This window comes from Globicephala melas, chromosome 11 (genome assembly GCF_963455315.2).
Source record: "Globicephala melas chromosome 11, mGloMel1.2, whole genome shotgun sequence".
NCBI lineage: Eukaryota > Metazoa > Chordata > Mammalia > Artiodactyla > Delphinidae > Globicephala > Globicephala melas.
The window spans coordinates 64,005,793-64,028,320 of NC_083324.2; the positions used below are offsets into that span (position 1 = coordinate 64,005,793).

Sequence of the window (22,528 nt, forward strand, 5' to 3'; positions counted from 1 at the left end):
GAAGCAGGGGACACCTTCACATTCGCCTGCTGCACACTCGCTGGTGAGCTGCACCAACACCCGTGTGTGTGTGTGCACGCAGCACACACATATACGCAGCACAGAGGCAGCGTTCCCAGAGTGAATGTGGAGCCGCCGTGCACCAAGAATCCAAGAGAGCAGTAAGCGTGATGGCATTTCTCTCCGCCAAGAGAAACATGGAAGGAAAGCAATTCGAATTGTTACAAGTGTGTGCAGGAGGACACCTCTCAGCCTCACAAACTCCCACGTCACCCGAGATCTGTCCTCAAGGCTTCCTCTCCTGGCCACACAGGGAAGTTTGGTCTTCAGAGAGGTTCTGACGGTAACAAGCCACAGGGCTGACCAATACAAATGCCAAAGGTGTAAATCAACAGAAGATTAAAGAGAAAAGAAGAGGAAAAGCGTGATAACTCATGGGCTGATACCATTAAAAGCAAATGGGGTTGGAGACTCATGGAGTCAGGTGGCACGGCAGGTGTCCTCCTATAGCACTGACCCGCAGAGTCCCCAAGCAGGCCATGCCAGTTTTGAACCTGAATTGCTTCCAGAGCAAGCATTCTATAAACAGCATGTTATCCCTTATCTAAAAAAAAAAAAAAAAGTGGGGAAAGGGGAAAAAATTAACATGTGCTCAAAACTACAACCTGTCTGTAGGCAAAATAATTTTTGTTTAAAAAGATGGCTTTTTTCCCCCATTTTAAACATTTTTTTCCTTCCCGAGCAACCTAATGACTTGTTAGACTGACACCTAATAAACAAAACCCAAACTGGCTGCATGGATTTCTTCTTGGTAGCCTCAACACCACTCCTGCGACTCGGCATTCACACACGCACACTGAGTTTACTCAAAACTAGTCTTTCTGATTCTTCCTCTTCTTCCAGGATGGGGGTCAGAGCCAGGGGTCCGTGCGATGTGGTCTGCAATCCAGAGGAACCCCTTGCCCTCCCCCCCAGAGTCAAGCCTTCTGTCTTTTGTTAATTTTTCTTCTTGCTGACACCCGTTTAAGACTGGCCGAAGGGGTAAGGCCCGTGGAGCCCCTGGAAGAGAGTGAACACAGTCAGTGATGGCAGACACAGCAGGTACAATGTGACAACCAAACCAAGTAAAAGAATCTACGGTTCCCAGTGAGCCAGAAGGAAGCTCCAAGGCACAAACAAGGCTTGAGGGTTGTCCTTGCCATGCAAATCTTCAGGAGGCCACATATCAGCACATTTCAAGTTTTTGCTAAGTGTTCTCCTGCAAACACACCATCCAAGAGAGGGGAGGCTGGTGGAGAGATTCTTCATCTTTCAAATTCTAGATCAACTGGTACCAACTTTCCTCCACCCAGGTCACAAAGCCTGCCCTCCTTCTTGACAACATCTTAACCTCTCTGCTAAAGATCCTTGGACACCACTTTCTGCACCCTTAACCTCAGGTGCAGGCTACTGCTGGCTGGTGGCACTTATATCAACAACACACACACTGGAGCAGAAAAAGCAACCGTCCACCGGGCACCTAGTGCAGACATGGCAGCAGGGGGTCTGCATACACTGTCTTTAGGTGTATTATTACACTCATTTGACTGATGCCTATCTGACTGCAGACATTAGGAGACTTGTTCAAAGCCACATGGGTAGTAAAAGGCAGAGCCAAGATTCAAACCCAAGTCTGATCTTTGCTCTCTTCACATTGCCTCTCCCTTGCCACATGATGATAAGGTTTACTCCAAATTCCCAAAGGTGTTTTCTATGCTGCTTGGCTGGTGGAGAAGGCATCATAGTCTCACTTTTCCCTTATGTTAAGAATGAGACACCAAGATGTGCCAACACCAAAAGTGGCCACACAAACTTGCTGGAGGATGTCTTGTGCCTCCCTCCACCTTCACACCTCTGTGGAGTGTGCTCCTTGAAAAGACCCAGTCAATGCCAAGACCTGGGAGGGCAAAGGTAACTGGTAACCAGCCTCACTAAAGGTCCTACACCCCAAACTGGCCCAGAAGCAGAGGGCCCTTGGACCAAGGGGACCAAATGGGTACGGAGAGCAGGTGGCACAGCCATAATCATGACAAATGACCAGAGGGGTTTCCCGATGCTTGACAACTACGTTAAGTAAGAATCCTGAATCTAGGCACAACTGGGGTGAGGAGGCACAAGAATGACTGAGATGACATTTTCCATTAGCTTGGTAAGATGTGGACAGTCAGAATTTGATTATCTTTTAAAAATGACACTTGTCTTTGAAAAGAAATGTAAGTGCAGGGTTGCAGGGTTGCCAATGATTAGAATCCCTTTCCAGTATGACTTTGTTTGCTGCCATCTCTCTAGCACTTAGCATGGCACCTGTCCCTGAGCAAGCACCCGGCAAATACTGTTGAATTAATAATTGAAAGAGAACAGGTATTTCTCAGACTACTACCTGGAGTGCCAGACCCTTCGAAGTCACAAGAATATTGGCCCTTCCAAACCAAGTTTTTAAACAGCCGCTTAGGCCTGGGGACACAAGTGTCTGCGTCATGCCATCCATCTGGTCACAGCCTCCCAGGTCCCAGAAGAGGCTGGGCTCCCTGGAAGTGGTCAGCTAGAGATGCACAACCTTCACAGTTTTCACTGCAATGGGCTGCAGGTCACGCAGAAGTGGGAGAAGGAGATCTGGGTTCTGATCCCCGCTTTGCACTAGCACACCAAATGACCATGAATAAAGTCCCTTCCCCTCATAGGATCTCAGATTCCTCCCTAAAACTTCCAGATTTAAGGTTCTAGGAGTTGACATAAAGTACCTAGCTCAGGAGGTTGAAAAACAGCATTCTAAGAAAAAAATGCCCTTTGGTCATGCTTATTTAGACCAGAGGTCAAAGCTGCCAAAAATAGGGAGCATGAGATTAAAGTTCCCAGTTTTTTTCAGTGGAAAGCACTGAAATTGCTTTTGTCTTTTTTTTTCTCCCTCCATAAAAAGCCTCAAGAGACCAGAAATAGGCCTCAAGCTGCTTGGTGGCATCGCTGAAGAGGTGAATGTGGGAGACAGGCAGGCCAACACTGAAAAAGCATCAACTACGTGCCGCCAGGTGCTGCTGGAGCACTTGAACATGTTCTCTTTAATTCTCACAAAGATAAACTGAGACAAGTACGCTCTCCAAGCTCAGAGAGGTGAGGTAACCTGATCAAGAGCACAGAGCTGGTAAGCAAAGCAGTGGTGGTTAAAATGTCACGTTTGCCAGCCCCGAGTCAACCATGTCTCCAGCAGGCGAGCTGAGACTGTAACCATGTCAGTAGTCACAGACCCACCCACTCAAACAAGTGTGGGCCGGACCAGCTAAAGGCTCTCAGACTCCATTTTGTAGGGCCTGGTTGGACGGTCACAGGCCCCAGAGATGGAAATTAAAGAAGCTTAAAACAAGCTGCTGGGCTTCCCTGGTGGCGCAGTGGCTGAGGGTCCGCCTGCCGATGCAGGGGATGCGGGTTCGTGCCCCGGTCCGGGATGATCCCACATGCCGCGGAGCGGTTGGGCCCGTGAGCCATGGCCGCTGAGCCTGCGCGTCCGGAGCCTGTGCTCCGCAACGGGAGAGGCCACAACAGTGAGAGGCACGCGTACCGCAAACAAAAAACAAACAAAAAAAACCACAAGCTGCCCTCAGTACTTCCCAACCAACATTCATTCATCCCAACAATCCAAGGAGAGCAACAAAGGCTCAGATTCCCATACGATTTAGAACCAGTAAGACGCTCAAAAGTCTTTGTGCAGGAAAACACGCACAGAGAAAAGAAAGTAGAAAAACAAACAGCATTTGTTTTCTATGAATTTTTTCCCCCTTTACCCTAAATTTACCTGCTTTCCAGACCAAAGCTCCACACTCTTCACATAGGCCTTTATAAAGCAAGCACTAGCCTTGTGACTTGTCTGGAATGCTTGGAGAAGGGAGTTCATGACTTTGCCAAGGAGCTGTCGTGCATTCCCATTTTACAGATAAATGGATCCCATGCAATTGGCAGAGAGAGCAATACAGACATGGGCATTTTCAGATTTCCCCCTGAATGCCCTGGCCCTTAGACCATTCAGTGTAGTATTTAACTAGCTTAGATTAAGAATTAATGTTGATCCTCTATTTATTGACTGAGGTGCTGTGCCTTTTGGAAAGAAAAATGCTATCTAATTCCCTTTCATCCAGAGAATGGCATATTGGAGTTGTTGATGTTTAACTGGCGTAGAAACATGGCTTGAGGGACAAGCTCTATTTTCCTTCCCCCCCAAATAAATTACTATCACTTCAAGGAAGAGAGAGGGAGCCAATTCTATCTCAGAATTACTTTATCATCTAGACTCCCCACATGCAGGATTACAGGTGTCACAAGTGGATCATAGAACACAGGCAATGCAACACCAGTTATAGAGAAAAAGCCTGGTGGAGATTCCAAGAACAGCTTGTCCAGGGCATCCGATGGCAGGAGGCCAAGCAGGAAGTGCCTTTCTTAAGAGTGGGATGAAGGTATATTTGAAACGAGATGTCCATCCACTTTTCAGGTTCCACTGGAGTTCCAAGACCCCGTGTAACAGGTTCTGGTGCCTAATGTCTCCAACCCAAGCCCAAAAGTAGGGTTTGGCAATACAGATAGTGTTCACTGTCTTCTGGAGCCTAACAACTCTTCAAATTTTACCCACAGGAAAAGCAAATGCCAAACATTTTCATTAACCTGGTGGCATCCTTGATATCTCTCCTATAACAGGTGTGCCACTAATAAGGAAAACAGATCAAGGGATGGATGCATCAGATGGTACCACACAAAGCCCTGAATTAAACTCTTACAAGCAGAAATGGAGGCCATCGCAGCATGATTACAAAACTCAAGTTAGTTTGATGCAGAAGACCACCCTCTTCTCTATGAGGATTCACCTCTCACCACATAGGGACTAGCAGCAAGGCCGGATTTATGCATATTAATAGAAGGTGTAAATGACCAAGCCAAGAAAAGAACTCCTCTATCTGACTCCAGGTCTAAAGAGCAGCTCCCCAGGGTCAACTTGCACAGAAATGGCTTTTCAAAGGCTACATTTCTTGGGAGTAGCCCCACATCTGCTAGCGGACAAGAAAGTGTTCCTGGCGAAGGAGAGACAGGTTTTAGGTCCACAGGGGTTGAGGTGTTGCCTGTTTGCCTCAGTCTTCCCTAAGCTTTCACTGAACAGCTGTCATGGCTGTGAGCCCTGGGACCTAAATTCGACTTGGCTACAGGGCAGGTGAGCCCTCTTAAAGCATGGGAGCTCCATACCTGCCAGCTAAGACAGAGGGGTCTCCCTACTCATGGGTGTCTGGGAAGAGACCTTGGCCTCAAGCCAGCTGAATGATTACGGTAGTGGGGCCAGGTCCTGAGCTGAACGTCCGCAATGGAATAACTACTGTGAGTCATAATTTGGCTAATTTTCTAAAATATTTTTAAAAGAGAACACTTATAGACATAAAAGACAAGCAAGCTCAGTTTCACTCATCACAATCTCCTGAAAGGACAATTTAAGATCCAGTACTTGTGGGCCTGTCCTCAAAGCAAACTAAAAATAAAAACTATCTTTTTGATTTGTTTTTCACAGTAGTTTATAGTTGCCCCTGTGGAATAGTAGAGTCACTCCCAGCCGGTGATTTGGTTATCACTGATCTTATGTGAGTGGGTACCTACAATAACTTAAAAGTTCTTCCTAAAATTATACAGAAATCAAAATAACTTTTCCAAAAAGGAGTACTAAAAAAACAGGAAACTATATTGTTTCAGATAGAATGTATTTTTTTAAAGAACTTTTAAAAAAATTATTTATTTATTTAGGCTGCACTGGGTCTTAGTTGCAGCACATGGGATCTTCATTGCAGCATGTTTAGTTGCAGCATGAGGGATCTTTAGTTGCAGCATGAGCATTTCTTAGTTTTGGCATGCACGTGGGATCTAGTTCCCTGACCAGGGATTGAACCCGGGCCCCCTGCACTGGGAGCATGGAGTCTTACCCACTGGACCACCAGGGAAGTCCCTCAGCTAGAATATTTTTAGACGTTTACTCATCAATGTTCAGCAGTAGGGAGTACAGTGCTATCAGAGGAGAAAGCTGCCCTTTTACGACAGTGGAACCTGTTTCTTTTTCTCTTTTCTTTTCTTTTTTTGGCTGTACCATGCACGTGGCACGTGGGATCCTAGTTCCCCGACCAGGGATCGAACCCGCACCCCCTGCATTAGAAGTACAGTCTTAACCACTGGACTGACCGTCAGGAAAGTCCAGTGAAACCTGTTTCTGCCAGTTATTTGTACCTTGCACATAGTAAGACACAAGTGTCAGTAAAATGAATGAATGAACTGTGAAATACTCTGCACTGCTGAGCCATCTCTGTTTAACCTTCCAGGAGAAAAAAAAAAAGGCGGCTAAAATTCCTAATGAAACAACAATGTCTTACGAGGGCTTTTGAGGGTACTCTTTCTATATGAAAGCCTGTTTAGATAAAGCACCACAACATGAAAACTTTCACATACCTGTCTTATTTTGCTTTTATTTGTGATTTGATTTAGATAAATAAAAAGGTTCACACTGGTTAATAAAAAGAGAGGAGCGTTTGCTGCATGACTGTGAAATAATACGCTCTCAAGGTGTATACTGATGGCAGCATCAGATAACCACCAGGGCCCTCCTCCTCCTTTCTCATTTCCTGGGCCAGTCCCAGGCGGCGCTTCGCCCACCTAGTGCTCCTTTTGTATCATTTATGTACACTGAATGCAAACACAGAAGAATACAGGGTTTAGTATTAAGTTCTGTCCTGATCCTGTACTGCAAACATGGTGTGGTGAGGCCCTGCTCATGGGGCTGGCTTGGCTGGCAAGGGCCAGAGACTGACCAAGCCCTGATCGAACCCACTTGTCTCTCATTAATTAGAAATCAAGTCTGTACTGGAGTAATGGGCAGGGCAATGAGGACTCTTCTCTCAGGAGCACTCAAAGCAGCGCCCTTCCCTCGATGGATGCTGACCGCACAAGAAGGCTTGCTGGTGGAATATCATCAGGGCCAGATCATCATGATGGGAACTTCTGCAGATGCTTTAACACTGGTGTCCAAGCCACTTTCATGTGACTGTCCTCAAAATTTCAAAGATGCAGTGGCTGAAGACAAGTATGAGAACAAGCCAAAGAAAAGAAAATAAACGTACTTTTATGCATGAAGGCTGCTCATGGGGCAGGCTCAGTTCACAGCCTTCTGATTGTGCCAAAGTTGTGCTTAAAAGCGTAACTCAGTTATAAGCGTGGTGAAATGTTGTTTTAAAAGCCCTGTAAAAGCATTTTTTATACTTATCTCTATAACACAGTTTTTCTGTTGCTCTTAACTAACTTCTACAGTCCTGCTGGGGACCTTCGCATCTATCCATCCATCCTCCCTCTAACCACCCATCCAATCCTTTGCCATGCATCCATCCTCTGTTCTTCCTCCATCATCCACCTTTCCATCCTCCCTCCAGACATCCTCCATCCTCCTTCCATTCTTCCTCTGTCATTCATCCTCCCATCCCCCCAAGCTCCCCATGGCCAAAGGGAACTCCCAGAGCCTTCACCCACCCCCTGACAAATCAAGAAAATCACCAGGAAGAATAAAACTCAAACATAATTGTGAATGAAAAGATATTATTTAAAGTCCTACAAGGAGATGAAGGATGTTGGTTGAGTTTGACTTCCCTTTCATTAAAAACTTCAGAAAAGGCTATTTGCTATTTGAAATTCTAGTCCCCAAGATCTCATGTAATAGCAAGTGTGCTAGAATCCAGGTGAGATGCAGGCTCTCTCATGGCCATCTCTTAGGGTAGAGGAGATTCCTAGAAAGGAAGAAAGAAGTGGTAAGAGTCTCACTGGGGAGAACACCTAAAAGGAGAGAACACTTATCCAAGTTCCCAGCCATGTGGCCATTGGTGCTGTACTATGGGAGTCCTGAGGCACAGGGTGAGGCTGCTGGTCCCACTTCCTCTCAGAATTTCCATTCAAGCTCCTGTACACTTTCCTTACATGCCACTGTCTCCCCAACCTCTCTTACAATTAATTCACAGTATCACCTCCCCCCACCTCCACCCCAGCCAATGGCTGGCTGATTGAGGGAGAATAAACTGTCTTTCCTTCAGCCATATTTGGTTTCATCTTGCCACCCCCCTGCTCAAAAGCATTGTTAGTACTCTGATTCCTCTCACATTAAAGGTGAACTCTTCTTTGCTTGGCTTTCAAAGGTCTTCCTCCAAAATTCACCCCATCCTCTTTAAGCACACCTCACTCACCACAATCAGGCTGGCCAGTGTCCCATGAACACACCCTGCCTGTGAATGCCTCTGGGCCTTCCTGCATGTGACTCCTTTTCCCTCCAATTCCGTTTGAATCTATCATTTCTTTCTTTCTTCTTTTTTTTTCCTTGGCCGCACTGCATGTCATGTGGGATTTTAGTTCCCCGACCAGGGATCGAACCTGTGCCCCCTGCAGTGGAAATGCAGAGTTCTAACCATTGGACTGCCAGGGAAGTCCCAGTTTGAACCTATCATTCACCAAGGTATCATTTTCCTGGCTACTCCAAACCTCATTGTTTTCTCCTTCCTCCAAACTCAAGAACACTTAAAACTCAACTGGAACTCAATATACTCCATCTTTACTGGTCTCATTCTTTCCTATGAGCTAGTCACATCTAAGTAATCAGACAGTAAATTCTTTGACAATAAGGAAGTATTAGCACAGGCTGAGGAACCTAAGAGGCCTCCCTTATGACTAAATAATATCAAACCTCTCTCTGTTAAAGTACTTTTTTTTTTTTTTTTTTTTTTTGCGGTACGCGGGCCTCTCACTGTCGTGGCCTCTCCCGTTGCGGAGCACAGGCTCCGGATGCGCAGGCTCAGCGGCCATGGCTCACGGGTCCAGCCGCTCCGCGGCATGTGGGATCTTCCCGGACCGGGGCACAAACCCGTGTCCCCTGCATCGGCAGGCGGACTCTCAACCACTGCGCACCAGGGAAGCCCCTGTTAAAGTAGTTTTGATGAATGTCCACAGCTTTGAAAAGGGTCTCGCTCTCAGTCGAGCTCTAAGGAAGCCCATACTTTCCCCTGATGTACAGCAGCCTTTAATTTTACATTGTGCACCTGGTCCTGCTGGAATACAATCAGAGCACACTTAGCAAAGAACAAGTCACTGAAACCTGAGCATCTACACCAGACATAAATCCTCACACTTTTTTTAAATTAATCATCAATTTTATACACATCAGTGTATACACGTCAATCCTAATCACCCAATTCATCACCCCCTCCCACAGCTTTCCCGCCTTGGTGTCCATACGTTTGTTCTCTACATCTGTGTCTCAATTTCTGCCCTGCAAACCAGTTCATCTGTACCATTTTTCTAGGTTCAACATGTATGCGTTAATATACAATATTTGTTTTCCTCCTTCTGACTTACTTCACTCTGTATGACAGTCTCTAGATCCATCCACATCTCAACAAATGACCCAATTTCGTTCCTTTTTATGGCTGAGTAATATTCCATCATATATGTGTGCCACATCTTTATCCATTCGTCTGTCAATGGGCATTCAGGTTGCTTCCATAACGTGGCTATTGTAAACAGTGCTGCAATGAACACTGGGATGCATGTGTCTTTTTAAATTGTGAAATTCTCTGGGTATATGCCAAGTAGTGGGATTGCAGGGTCATATGGTAATTCTATTTTTACTTTTTTAAGGAACCTCCATACTGTTCTCCATAGTGACGGTATCAGTTTACATTCCCACCAACAGTGCAAGAGGGTTCCCTTTTCTCCACACCCTCTCCAGCATTTGTTTTTCATAGATTTTCTGATGAAGCCCATTCTAACTGGTGTGAGGTGACACCTCATTGTAGTTTTGATTTGCATTTCTCTAATAATTAGTGATGTTGAGCAGCTTTTCATGTGCTTCTTAGCCATCTGTATGTCTTCTTTGGAGAAATGTCTATTTAGGTCTTCTGCCCCTTTTTGGATTGGGTTGTTTGTTTTTTTAATATCGAGTTGCATGAGCTGTTTATATATTTTGGAAATTAATCCTTTGTCTGTTGATTCGTATGCAAATATTTTCTCCCATTCTGAGGGTTGTCTTTTCATCTTGTTTATGGTTTCCTTTGCTGTGCAAAAGCTTCTAAGTTTGTTTATTTGTTTATTTTTGTTTTTATTTCCATTACTCTAGGAGGTGGATAAAAAAAGATCTTGCTGTGATTTATGTCAAAGAGTGTTCTTCTTATGTTTTCCTCTAAGAGTTTTATAGTGTCTGGTCTTACATCTAGATCTCTAATCGATTTTGAGTTTATTTTTGTGTATGGTGTTAGGGAATGTTCAATTTCATTCTTTTAGATGTAGCTGTCCAGTTTTTCCAGCACCACTTATTGAAGAGACTGTCTTTTCTCCATTGTATATCCTTGCCTCCTTTGTCATAGATTAGTTGACCATAGGTGTGTGGGTTTACCTCTGGGCTTCCTATCTTGTTCCATTGATCTTTGTTTCTGTTTTTGTGCCAGTACCATATTGTCTTGATTACTGTAGCTTTGTAGTATAGTCTGAAGTCAGAGAGTGATTCCTCCAGCTCTGTCTTTTTCTCTCAGGACTGCTTTGGCTATTCAGGGTCTTTTGTGTCTCCATACAAATTTTAAGATGTTTTGTTCTAGTTCTGTAAAAAATGCCATTGGTAATGTGACAGGGATTGCATTGAATCTGTATATTGCTTTGGGTAGTACAGTCATTTTCACAATATTGATTCTTCCAATCCAAGAACATGGTATATCTCTCCATCTGTATCATCTTTAATCTCTTTCATCAGGGTCTTATAGTTTTCTGCATACAGGTCTTCTGTCTTCCCAGGTAGGATTATTCCTAGGCATTTAATTCTTTTTGTTGCAATGGTAAATGGGTGTTTCCTTAATTTCTCTTTCAGATTTTTCATCATTAGTGTATAGGAATGCAGGCTATTTCTGTGCATTGATTTTGTATCCTGCTACTTTACCAAATTCATTGATTAGCTCTAGTAGTTTTCTGGTGGCATCTTTAGGATTCTCTATGTAGAGTATCATGTCATCTGCAAACGGTGACAGTTTTACTTCTTCTTTTCCAATTTGTATTCCTTTTATTTCTTTTTCTTCTCTGATTGCCAAGGCTAGGACTTCCAAAAGTATGTTGAATAACAGCAGTAAGAGTGGACATCCTTGTCTTGTTCCTGATCTTAGAGGAAATGCTTTCAGTTTTTCACCATTGAAAATGATGTTTGTTGTGGGTTTGTCATATATGGCCTTTATTATGTTGAGGTAGGTTCCCTCTATGCCCATCTTCTGGAGAGTTTTTATCATAAATCGGTGTTGAATTTTGTCAAAAGCTTTTTCTGCATCTATTGAGATTGTCATATGGTTTTTCTTCTTCAATTTGTTAATATGGTGTATCACATTGATTGATTTGCATATACTGAAGAATCCTTGCATCCCTGGGATAAATCCCACTTGATCATGGTGTATGATCCTTTTAATGTGTTGTTGGATTCTGTTTGCTAGTATTTCGTTGAGGATTTTTGCATCTATATTCATCAGTGATATTGGTCTGTAATTTTCTTTTTTTGTAGTATGTTTGTCTGGTTTTGGTATCAGGGTGATGGTGGGCTCATAGAATGAGTTTAGGAGTTTTCCTTCCTCTGCAATTTTTTGGAAGCATTTGAGAAGGATGGCTGTTAGCTCTTCTCTAAATGTTTGATAGAATTCACCTGTGAAGCCATCTGGTCCGGGACTTTTGTTTGTTGGAAGATTTTTAATCACAGTTTCAATTTCATTACTTGTGACTGGTCTGTTCATATTTTCTATTTCTTCTTGGTTCAGTCTTGGAAGGTTATATCTTTCTAAGAATTTGTCCATTTCTTCCAGGTTGTCCATTTTATTGCCATAGAGTTGCTTGTAGTAGGCTCTTAGGATGCTTTGTATTTCTGTGGTGTCTGTTGTAACTTCTTTTTCATTTCTAATTTTATTGATTTGAGTCCTCTCAGTCTTTTCTTGATGAGTCTGGCTAATGGTTTATCAATTTTGTTTATCTTCTCAAAGAACAAGCTTTTAGTTTTATTGATCTTTGCCACTGTTTTCTTTGTTTCTATTTCAGTTATTTCTGCTCTGATCTTTATGATTTCTTTCCTTTGCTAACTTTGGGTTTTGCTTGTTCTTCTTTCTCTAGTTTCTTTAGGTGTAAGGTTAGATTATTTATTTGAGATTTTTCTTGTTTCTTGAGGTAGGCTTGTATAGCTATAAACTTCCCTCTTAGAACTGCTTTTGCTGCATCCCATAGGTTTTGGATTGTGGTGTTTTCATTGTCATTTGTCTCTAGGTATTTTTTGTTGTTGTTGTTGTTTGTTTTTTTTTTTTTTTTTTTTTTTTGCGGTACGCGGGCCTCTCACTGTTGTGGCCTCTCCCGCTGTGGAGCACAGGCTCCGGACACGCAGGCTCAGCGGCCATGGCTCACGGGCCCAGCCGCTCCGCGGCATGTGGGATCTTCCCGGACCGGGGCACGAACCCGTGTCCCCTGTATCGGCAGGCGGACTCTCAACCACTGCGCCACCAGGGAAGCCCTCTCTAGGTATTTTTTGATTTCCCCTTTGATTTCTTCAATGATCTCTTGGTTATTTAGTAACGTATTGTTTAGCCTCCATGTGTTTGTGTTTTTTACGTTTTTTCCCTGTAACTGATTTCTAATCTCATAGCGTTGTGGTTAGAAAAGATGCTTGATATAATTTCAATTTTCTTAAATTTACTGAGGCTTGATTTGTGACCCAAGATGTGATCTATCCTGGAGAATGTTCCATGCACACTTGAGAAGAAAGTGTAATCTGCTGTTTTTGGATGGAATGTCCTATAAATATCAATTAAATCTATCTGTTCTATTTTGTCATTTAAAGCTTGTGTTTCCTTATTTATTTTCATTTTGGATGATCTGTCCATTGGTGTAAGTGAGGTGTTACAAGTTCCCCACTATTACTGTGTTATTGTGGATTTCCTCTTTTACCGCTGTTAGCAGTTGCCTTATGTACTGAGGTGCTCCTATGTTGGGTGCATATATATTTATAATTGTTATATCTTCTTCTTGGATTGATCCCTTGATCATTATGTAGTGTCCTTCCTTGTCTCTTGTAATATTCTTTATTTTAAAGTCTATTTTACCTGATATGAGTATTGCTTACTTCAGCTTTCTTTTGATTGCCATTTGCATGGAATATCTTTTTCCATCCCCTCACTTTCAGTCTGTATGTGTCCCTAGGTCTGAAGTGGGTCTCTTGTAGACAGCATATATATGGGTCTTGTTTTTGTATCCATTCAGCAAGCCTGTGTCTTTTGGTTGGAGCATTTAATCCATTCACATTTAAGGTAATTATCGATATGTATGTTCCTATGACCATTTTCTTAATTGTTGTGGGTTTGTTTTTGTAGGGCCTTTTCTTCTCTTGTGTTTCCCACTTAGAGAAGTTCCTTTAGCATTTGTTGTAGAGCTGAATTCTCTTAGCTTTTGCTTGTCTGTAAAGCTTTTGATTTCTCCATCGAATCTGAATGAGATCCTTGCCGGGTAGAGTAAAATTAGTTGTAGGTTCCTCCCTTTCATCACTTTAAGTATATCATGCCACTCCCTTCTGGCTTGTAGAGTTTCTGCTGAGAAATCAGCTGTTAACCTTATGGGAGTTCCCTTGTATGTTATTTGTCATTTTTCCCTTACTGCTTTCAATCATTTTTCTTTGTCTTTAATTTTGCCAATTTGATTACTATGTGTCTCAGCGTGTTTCTCCTTGGGTTTATCCTGTATGGGACTAGCTGAGTTTCCTGGACTTAGGTGGCTATTTTCTTTCCCACATTAGGGAAGTTTTCGACTATAATCTCTTCAAATATTTTCTTGCATCCTTTCTCTCTCTCTTCTCCTCTGGGACCCCTATAGTGCGAATGTTGTTGCGTTTAATGTTGTCCCAAAGGTCTCTTAGGCTGTCTTCATTTTTTTTTTTTTTTTGCATTACACGGGCCTCTCACTGTTGTGGCCTCTCCCGTTGTGGAGCACAGGCTCCGGACACGCAGGCTCAGTGGCCATGGCTCACGGGCCCAGCCGCTCCACGGCATGTGGGATCTTCCCGGAACGGGCCACGAACCCATGTCCCCTGCATCGGCAGGTGGACTCTCAATCACTGCGCAACTAGGGAAGCCCTGTCTTCATTTCGCTCTTTTTTCTTTATTCTGTTCTGCATCAGTTAATTCCACCATTCTGTCTTCCAGGTCAGTTATCCATTCTTCTGCCTCAGTTATTCTGCTATTGATTCCTTCTAGTGTAGTTTTCATTTCAGTTACTGTATTGTTCATCTCTGTTTGTTCTTTAATTCTTCTAGGTCTTTGTTAAACATTTCTTGCATCTTCTCGTTCTTTGCCTCCATTGTTTTTCCGAGGTTCTGAATCATCTTCACTATCATTATTCTGAATTCTTTTTCTGGAAGGTTGCCTATCTCCACTTCATTTAGTTGTTTTTCTGGGGTTTTATCTTGTTCCTTCATCTGGTACATAGCCCTCTGCCTTTTCATCTTGTCTATCTTCCTGTGAATGTGGTTTTTGTTCCACAGGCTGCAGGACTGTAGTTCTTCTTGCTTCTGCTGTCTGCCCTCTGGTGGATAAGGTTATGTAACCTCATACTTTTGAATTATACTTATCTGCTTGAATTTCACCAGTCCCACTTTGAGAATTTTCATCAGAAATTAAAATGCTAAATTCAGAGTACAGGGAAAAGAATACGTCCTTACAACTGAAGTAAAATATGCTATCTTGGGAAACACTAGCTCTGTTTCAGCTACAAGACTGCCCAGCATCAGCTCAGCCTATAACAATGCTCAGAGTCCCAAAGCAAAGAAGACGGAGCTGAACGTTCCACTTTGAAGCTGTTGAGGTACAAAAGAGAGAGTTCCTGGAAATACTTTTTATTCTCAGTCAGATAGTAATGTTACAAACAACAAAAGACATTTTCTAAGGCTCACAGTGTTTGCTTGATTTATTTTTAAAATGCACACATGACCCATGCCAATGCAAACACCAACAAGGCTGGGAGGACTTTGCTGGTTCCTCAGGGTTTTCAAAAGAGAGACATCTTAATATCATTAAACCAGAGTCTCCTGGCAAACCCCTTCTGTACAGAATGTGCTAATTTGCCAGCGAACAGGGGCAGGTTCCTCAGTTGCTGGGCACTGCTTCCTTCTTGGTCACAAATTCTTTTGTAGCTCCTGAAGATGAACAAGAAGGTCTCTACAACCTGACACTAAGTGTATAAACTACCTTCAGAGAACAGCAAACAAACTTTGCTTCTGCCAGCAAGCCTCAGCATAGTGTGGTGTAGAAGAACACTAGACTCCAACTGGGTTCCCTGGGTTCCAGCCCATGGCCCACCCCCAATTTGCTGTGTGAATGTGAGCAAGTCACTTACAACTTCCTTACTGTTTTGTCAAATGAAGAGTATAACTAACTACAAAAGTCACAAGAGTGTCGTGAATTAAGAATAAGAATAAATGCAGTAGAGGTGCTTTGAGAAACAGCAGTTTTACATGTTAGACAGATAGCATTAAGCTCAGTCCTTGGACCTCTTCTCCATCTGTACCAGTGGTTTCCAAGTAGGGAAGTTTTGCTCCTGCCCCAGGGGGCATTTGGCAATGTCTGGAGATGTTTTTGGCTCTTACACTTGGGGCTAGGGAGGTACTACTGGCATCCAGTGGGTAAAGGCCAGGGATGCTGCTGAACATCTTACGATGCATAAGATCCACACCACACTGCCCTCTGAAGCAAAAGAAGATGCATCCGGCCTAAAATGTCAATAGGCTTACTCTGTTGGCTGAGAAAACCCTGCTTTACATAGACTCATCGCTTTGTGGATTGCAGCCAGGCTCATAGCATTAGATACCATCCACATGAAATGACTCCCAAATTTTTTATCTCCACCCAAACCCTCTCTCCTAAACTCTATGTCCAATCTGGATATACAGCAGCCTACTTGATACCTCCATCTGGATGCCAATGTACCCAAAATGAATTCCTGATCTCTCCCCACCTCTACCATAGCCTTTCTTCTCTCTGTGGATGGCAATTTTACCCTTTTATTTGCTCAGGCCAAAAACTTTGGCGTCATCATTTATTCCCTCTTACACCCCGCTTCCAACCCATTAGCAAATCCTGTTAGTTCTAGCTAACAAACCAGATCCAGACACAGACCTCTTTTACCTCTGCTGCTACCAATCTGGTCCAAAACACCCATTCTCTTTACCTAGATGATTGCACTAACTTCCCTACTGGTCCCCTGCTTCTATCCTTGCCCTGTACTCTCCACAGGAGAGCCAGAGAGTGATCCTTTTACTCTCTGGCATGAAGTCAGACCACATCACCCCTCTGCTCAAAATCCTTCAGTGGTTCCTTCTGTCCCTCAGTGCAAAAGCCCAAAGCTTCACAAAGGCCACAAATCCTTCCATGATCTGGTTTTCATCTCCTGACTTCATTTCCCTCTACCCCATTCCTACCCACTCTGGTCTTGAACAAACCAGGTGAACTTCTACCTCAGGACTTGTACTGACTGTAAAATATTCTTTCTCCAGATGGCCTTTGCAGAAACTAAATCTGGCTTTAAAGGGAGTTAGATCACCCCTAAGTATGTTCTACTTTTAAAATACTAAGTATGTTCAAAGGGAGATGTTAAATTCATTACAGAAAAATGGAAAACTCCAGAGACTGTATCTTTTGGCCACAATCAGGAATAGACAGGTGACTTCAAGAGGTATAGGTGCTGCTGTCACAAAAGTTGAGTTAACGGAAATTTCAATGTCACCAAAAATCTAAACCCAAGTGACCATGGAGGTTCTAGGGAATCTTTTCCCTTCATAGAGGCTGGAGAGAAAGGCTGATTTCTGTAGCTTCCATAGATAACAGCTTGTGGAGAGAAGGGGTTTAGCAGTGGAGAAGTCACATAATAGCTGGCCAATAATTGGCTTGATCCTCATTTGAAATGCAGCAGTGTACTACAGAAAGCATGCATGCTCTCCCTAGCCCACAGCTGTCAGTTCAGCTGATAAAAATACATACCTGAACACTATTTGTAACTAGGAAGCAATGTAGTGGATCGTAAGAGAGCAGGCTCAGGAGTCAAAAACAACTGGTTTTGTTCATATCCTTGTTTTACCACTTTCTAGCTGCATGACCTTGGGCAGGTCATGAAACCTGTGAACCTCAAGTCTCAGCAGCTGTAAATAGGGATAATGACAGTGCCTGTATCATGGTTCTGTTGTGTGGACTAAATGAAGTAATGCATGTCAAACTGCTGCCTCTGCCTCTGGGGAACAAATACTGGGGGCTGGGAGGCAGGGAGGTGACTAGCGTTTTTTGTAATAAACTTTGTAGATCTACTTGACTCCTTAAATTATGTACATTGATCATTTTAACAATAAAAATTAAATTTAAAAAATCCTCAGCACAGTGCCTGGCACATAGTAAGTGCTTAATGAACGTTAGCTTTACAGCTCTGATTACTGCACTCCCGTGGCCGCCACCTGGGAGTAATGTGCATTTGCTACCTGTCCCTTGCCAGAGGAGAACACAAGTTGGATAGAATATCAAGTGACACGAGTTTTCCTTCCAGCTTCTCTTTGAGCCATCTTTAAACCTTTCAGGGAAAGGGTCTGCACCTGAGAACGAAGACTCAGGTTTCATGGCAGTGGGAAGGTTATACTGCCCTCTATTGCCATTAGCTCAGCTAAGGACACCAACCACCTGCTTTTGGGTCAAATTCAGTGCGCTCTGAACTGAGCAGATGTTGGGCCCATCCTTATTAAACTCATCCCTTATTATTATATTAAACTGATTGGCTACTTCAAAGTAGATAATAAGATCCACAAGCCATTACATCCTCAGGCCCATATAGCAAAATATTTGCCTTTTCCAAACCTCTCCCTGTAACCTCTACTACATTTCTAAACCTAAACAGAGAGAAATTAACTCTTCCATGCCTTAGTCAACACAGACAGCAGCAGGTTAGAAGAGAGTTGATTTCTGATATAATAAAAGCAGACTAACTTCTCTAGCTCCAGATCCAAAACACACTAAAGGGTGACTGTCAGAGAGAGAGAGGAGGAAAAGCAGGTGCAAACGTGGGCAGGCAGGGCAGATGGCACTCGGCAGGGACTGACGCTTGACAAGCATGAGGAACCTCTCCCAAAGATAATAACACGTTTCTCCTTTGAACCAGCACTTGGCGGAAGTAATAACAGTGGCTCAGGCTGTAATCAGTTTAAAGGAGGAGAGTATGACAAACACCAGCTCCAAACATTTTTTTAAAAAAATAAGAGCAAACACAAAATAAGACGTATAGTCCAAGTAACAAAATAAATGAATTTGGGATTCTTTTCAGCTCCCCCAGTGTAAATCATTACTCTTCACAGAAAGGAAGCAAAGCATTTGGGTTGTCCTGAAGAACACCCTGGTGTCACACTCTTATTCCCAGCTGTCCTGAATAAGACCATTTGGTTGGTGTCTTATTCCTCTGTAAGGCCTTCTTAGAAAACATTGAGAAATTGTGAAAATTACTGGCAAGTAAGAAAAAGAAGTACCTAATTTCAATATGACTTATTTTCTCCTTCCACACCTCTACAGATTGTTTTTTGCTACTGTACCACTGTCCAAACAGAAGCTGTCCCAGCCTCCAGAGATGAGTCACAGTTAGAATTCATTGCAAGACTAGCCTTGAGTCCATAGAGTGAACACCTACCCTACTGTGACTGTTTGTCCTCAGAGGCTCTTGGGCTAATCACATAAAAAGCGTTCATTAAAACAGCACCTAATCTTCACCAATACTTGGTCTGATTGTTCACCTGGGACAGGTCAGCCACAACTGAGCTGACAATGAGGCCAGCCAATCTTTAACAAAAGCATGGAGTCAGATTTATGAATCCTTGGAGCAGGTCAACATATACTTGCTCACCTTTCTGACTCCCTCTGACAGCTCTCACACAGGGAAGGCCCAGGCCCTCTGGATGTTGTGGGATGGAGCTGGGACAGGCGTTCCCACCCAGAGCTTCCCCATTCTCCCCCCACCACCCCTGCCTGTGGCACAGAGCACTGGGTCCGGAGAGTTTATGGGTTATTCAAGGGTAGCTGGGGAAGGGCTCCAGGGGTGTCCAGTTCCTGGCACTGACAGATGGGTCATTATGTTGACATTCACCCAACCCTCACATAAGATGCATGAAGCAACCTTTTCATTTCATCCTACCAACCTTACCAAGTTAAACTGTAACTATGGAGACAGCAGGAAACTATCTACCTACTAAAACTGTGGTCATGGGCTTCCAAGAGCGTCATGTTCTTTCCCAGCCTTCAGGGCAGGCAGGGAATTTCTTTAGAGTAAATCAGATCTATTGCCAACTCAGTGATCCCTGATACCAGGGCATCAGGTACTCCTCCAACCCATCCAATAAAGATGGCACCTGGTGTGAACTGAACACACTTGCCCCAACTCTAGCGCTCTAGGGGGCTCTCATCCTTTCCACTCACTCATAAATAAAAAGGGCTATTTATTATTAAGCCCACATGGTTGGTACACCCTGAGAGTTTAAAAAGTTTTTAGTTTTACCAACCAGAAAAAGAAATCACTACTTTAAAGACTCAACAAACAGGGGAACTCTTCAAAAAAAAAAAAAAAGACGCCACACGCAATCCTCAGTTTACATTAGAGCCACTTATCTTATTTCAACTCTGCTTCTTTCACACCTTGATGACACTGCTCATCAACTCAGTTAATGCTTTCGCTCAACACAGCCTCCATCCCAACAGGAAGATCTAAGGAAAGCCCAGGTTCACCTACTAATACCTTTAGTAACGTGGTGCCTGGATGTGAATCCCAGTTCTGCCTCTTGCTAGCTGTGTGATACTGAGGTAAGTTACTTAGCCCCTCGGAGCTTTTATTTTCTTACCAAAATATGAAGATGATACATGTAAAGTACTTGGCACTTACCTGGCACATAGGAACGGTTAAAACATAACTCTAGTATATACCTGATCTTGCCACTTATAGCCCTTCAGAACCTCAAGTATTCTTGCCTTTAAAAATAAATAAATCTATATTCTCAAGCCAAACACAAATGCTTAGAATCATGAATTATCTCTGCCTTAAGGTATTCATTTAAGTATAGTTCCAATTCTTTTCGAAGCCATTTGTAATTATTTCATCCAAATTTTTTCATCAAATTACTTCATCCAAAGGAACACACTGCAACCAACTGAATGTATCTCCCACTGTCCATCACCCGTATCTCCTGACCACACATCCCTTACTCAGTATTCTGCCCTCAGCACTTCAACTGTTCTCCTACCATCATCCTTCCTGTCTTTCCAAATCTGTCCATTCTTTGAAAAGCCCTTTCCATCAACTCCATCTCTACTTCATTTCTGCCTTACGTAACTCTAACCCCCAGCCATGCACACAAATTATACATTTTGACTGTGCTGTGCTCTACTGACCAAATTCATACTTCACCTTGACTGAATTGTATGCGTGTTTCATCTCCCCTACTGTACTGTGAGCTGCTGGTTGGTAGGGATAACTTCTTTTATTCTTCAAGTTTCCTTACTCAATAATCTACACTGCTCTGTACATCAGTGCAGAAATGTGTTAATAAGTACTTTCTGATAACTATCTATACCCTACCCCATTTCTAAGGAGCCTTAAGAGGTGGAGTTGACTCAACTTTAGCCAGAAATGCTTTCAGAGGACTTGCTTTAAGAGGACTGCTTAACTTAAGAAGAAAAGGAGGCTCCGATTTCTCTTTGGGGTCCAAGTGCCAAATTCTCAATGCACTATAGGCAACAGTCTTGTATATCGTCTCCAATGAGAACCTTTTCTCTGTGGTTCTTGAAAATGTTATTTCTAAATGATTCTACAGAGTTCATGAAAAAAATTACATAACATACCATGAGTTCATCAACCTCAAGAAATATCTCAATAGCCTCACCATAGCCCAGCCCTTCCAAAAAAGAGCAGCATGGCAGGACCTCAATTAAGGCTGGTAGGTAATCCATTCAAACAACCCCCACCTCACCCTGGGCCAGGGCAATGACAGACTTAAAAGGCATCAGTCCTTAAAGCCCTAAAGGAGTGAAAAACAACAAACAGGCTCACAACTCAGGAAAAAGACTGCAGTGCACTGGCCAGGAACACCAGCCCTCTCCTAAGACTACAGTGATAGCTAAGCCAGGGAGTTCACAGTTGGGTGAAGGGGCTTCCATTACAGAAAGCACTGGAGCAACTGGTTTTGCCTCCTCCAACTCTCATCTTCCCATTACACTCAACTGCCCTAAAGTTCTCCTTCTAACAGGGCATGCTTAGCCTAGGGCCTATACCACCCAGAACAGTCATACCCTGGAGGGTTAAATTTAAGGAAGAAAAATCTGGAGCAATAGGAACTTAGTGGAAAATCTTTTGTTAGAGTATTAAGATGTGAAGTCTTTCCTCAAATATAAGCCATTTATTGCCTTGCCAATTTACTTCTCTCATATCCTGTATGACTAACATGATTCCACACAATCCTTTATAATGACCATCCAACCAATAAATCAATCCTGTTGCACTACTGTTGAATGAAGTCCCTCTTACTGGTCCCTGTGGAGAAAGAGAATTCATATCACCAAGTTTCTTTTCTTAATTTGCCTCTGGATCTAGACCACATATAAAGCACTGGTCAGAAAAATGCCATTCTTACAAGAGAGTGAGTTGTCCCTCAAATAAACATTATTTTTAAAAATTTGAGGGTGAATGCCAACACAAAGCAAGGAAAGACTTAACAGTTATACGATTATATAGGTGGGAGGCTGGGCCTAATACACCACATTATTAATCAGAGAAGAACGAACAGGAATGTTCACAGGCCCTGCCACACAAATCACCTACAACAGTTAGCGCTTAGCATCAGGGCTTTATTCAACCTACCAAAACCAACAACCAGGAACCATAGTCAACTCGGCGGAGTATGGAAGGTGCTGTTTAATCATCAAGCATAGCGAAACAGATCAAGAAATCAAACACCTAGAAGACTGTCTTAGAACAATCAGAATATTTAAAATCATGATTAACTTAACAAACAATTCTCTCATTCCTCACACATGAAAAGTCAAAATATCACTTGAGCCACTCTGGGTTGTAGGTGAGGAGGTAGATGGGCCATAAGAGACTGGAAAGACATCAACAAGAAGACATGCAGACTAGGTAAATAAAGTGGAAGCCCAACAACATTTGGATAGGATACAACATTAGGATAAATAATTGAGCTTTTTTTTGGTCTATTTCCTCAGGAAAAACACCCCACCCAAAACCAAAAAGACACAGCAGGAACAAATTCCAAAGGTGTGCTGTTGCTCTACACTTGGTATATGCATTTACACTGGAAGAATGGCTGGTGATATTTTGACTTTCTTTTTTTTTTTTTTTTTAACGCTAAAGGTAAAGAACTCTGTTC

General features: G+C 43.0%; 1 protein-coding gene across 3 annotated transcripts in view; it reads right to left on the bottom strand.

Annotated features, from left to right (window-relative positions):
• Positions 1 to 606: 606 nt before the first annotated feature.
• ILRUN (inflammation and lipid regulator with UBA-like and NBR1-like domains) overlaps positions 607 to 22,528 on the bottom strand; it is a 119,418-nt gene continuing 97,496 nt past the window's right edge. For all 3 annotated transcript variants that reach the window (XM_060307700.1, XM_030871023.2, XM_030871021.2), the window contains one exon: positions 607 to 1,059. In XM_060307700.1, the coding sequence (XP_060163683.1) occupies positions 1,024 to 1,059 (36 nt within the window). In that variant the 3' untranslated portion in view covers positions 607 to 1,023. The remainder of the gene's footprint in view (positions 1,060 to 22,528) is intronic.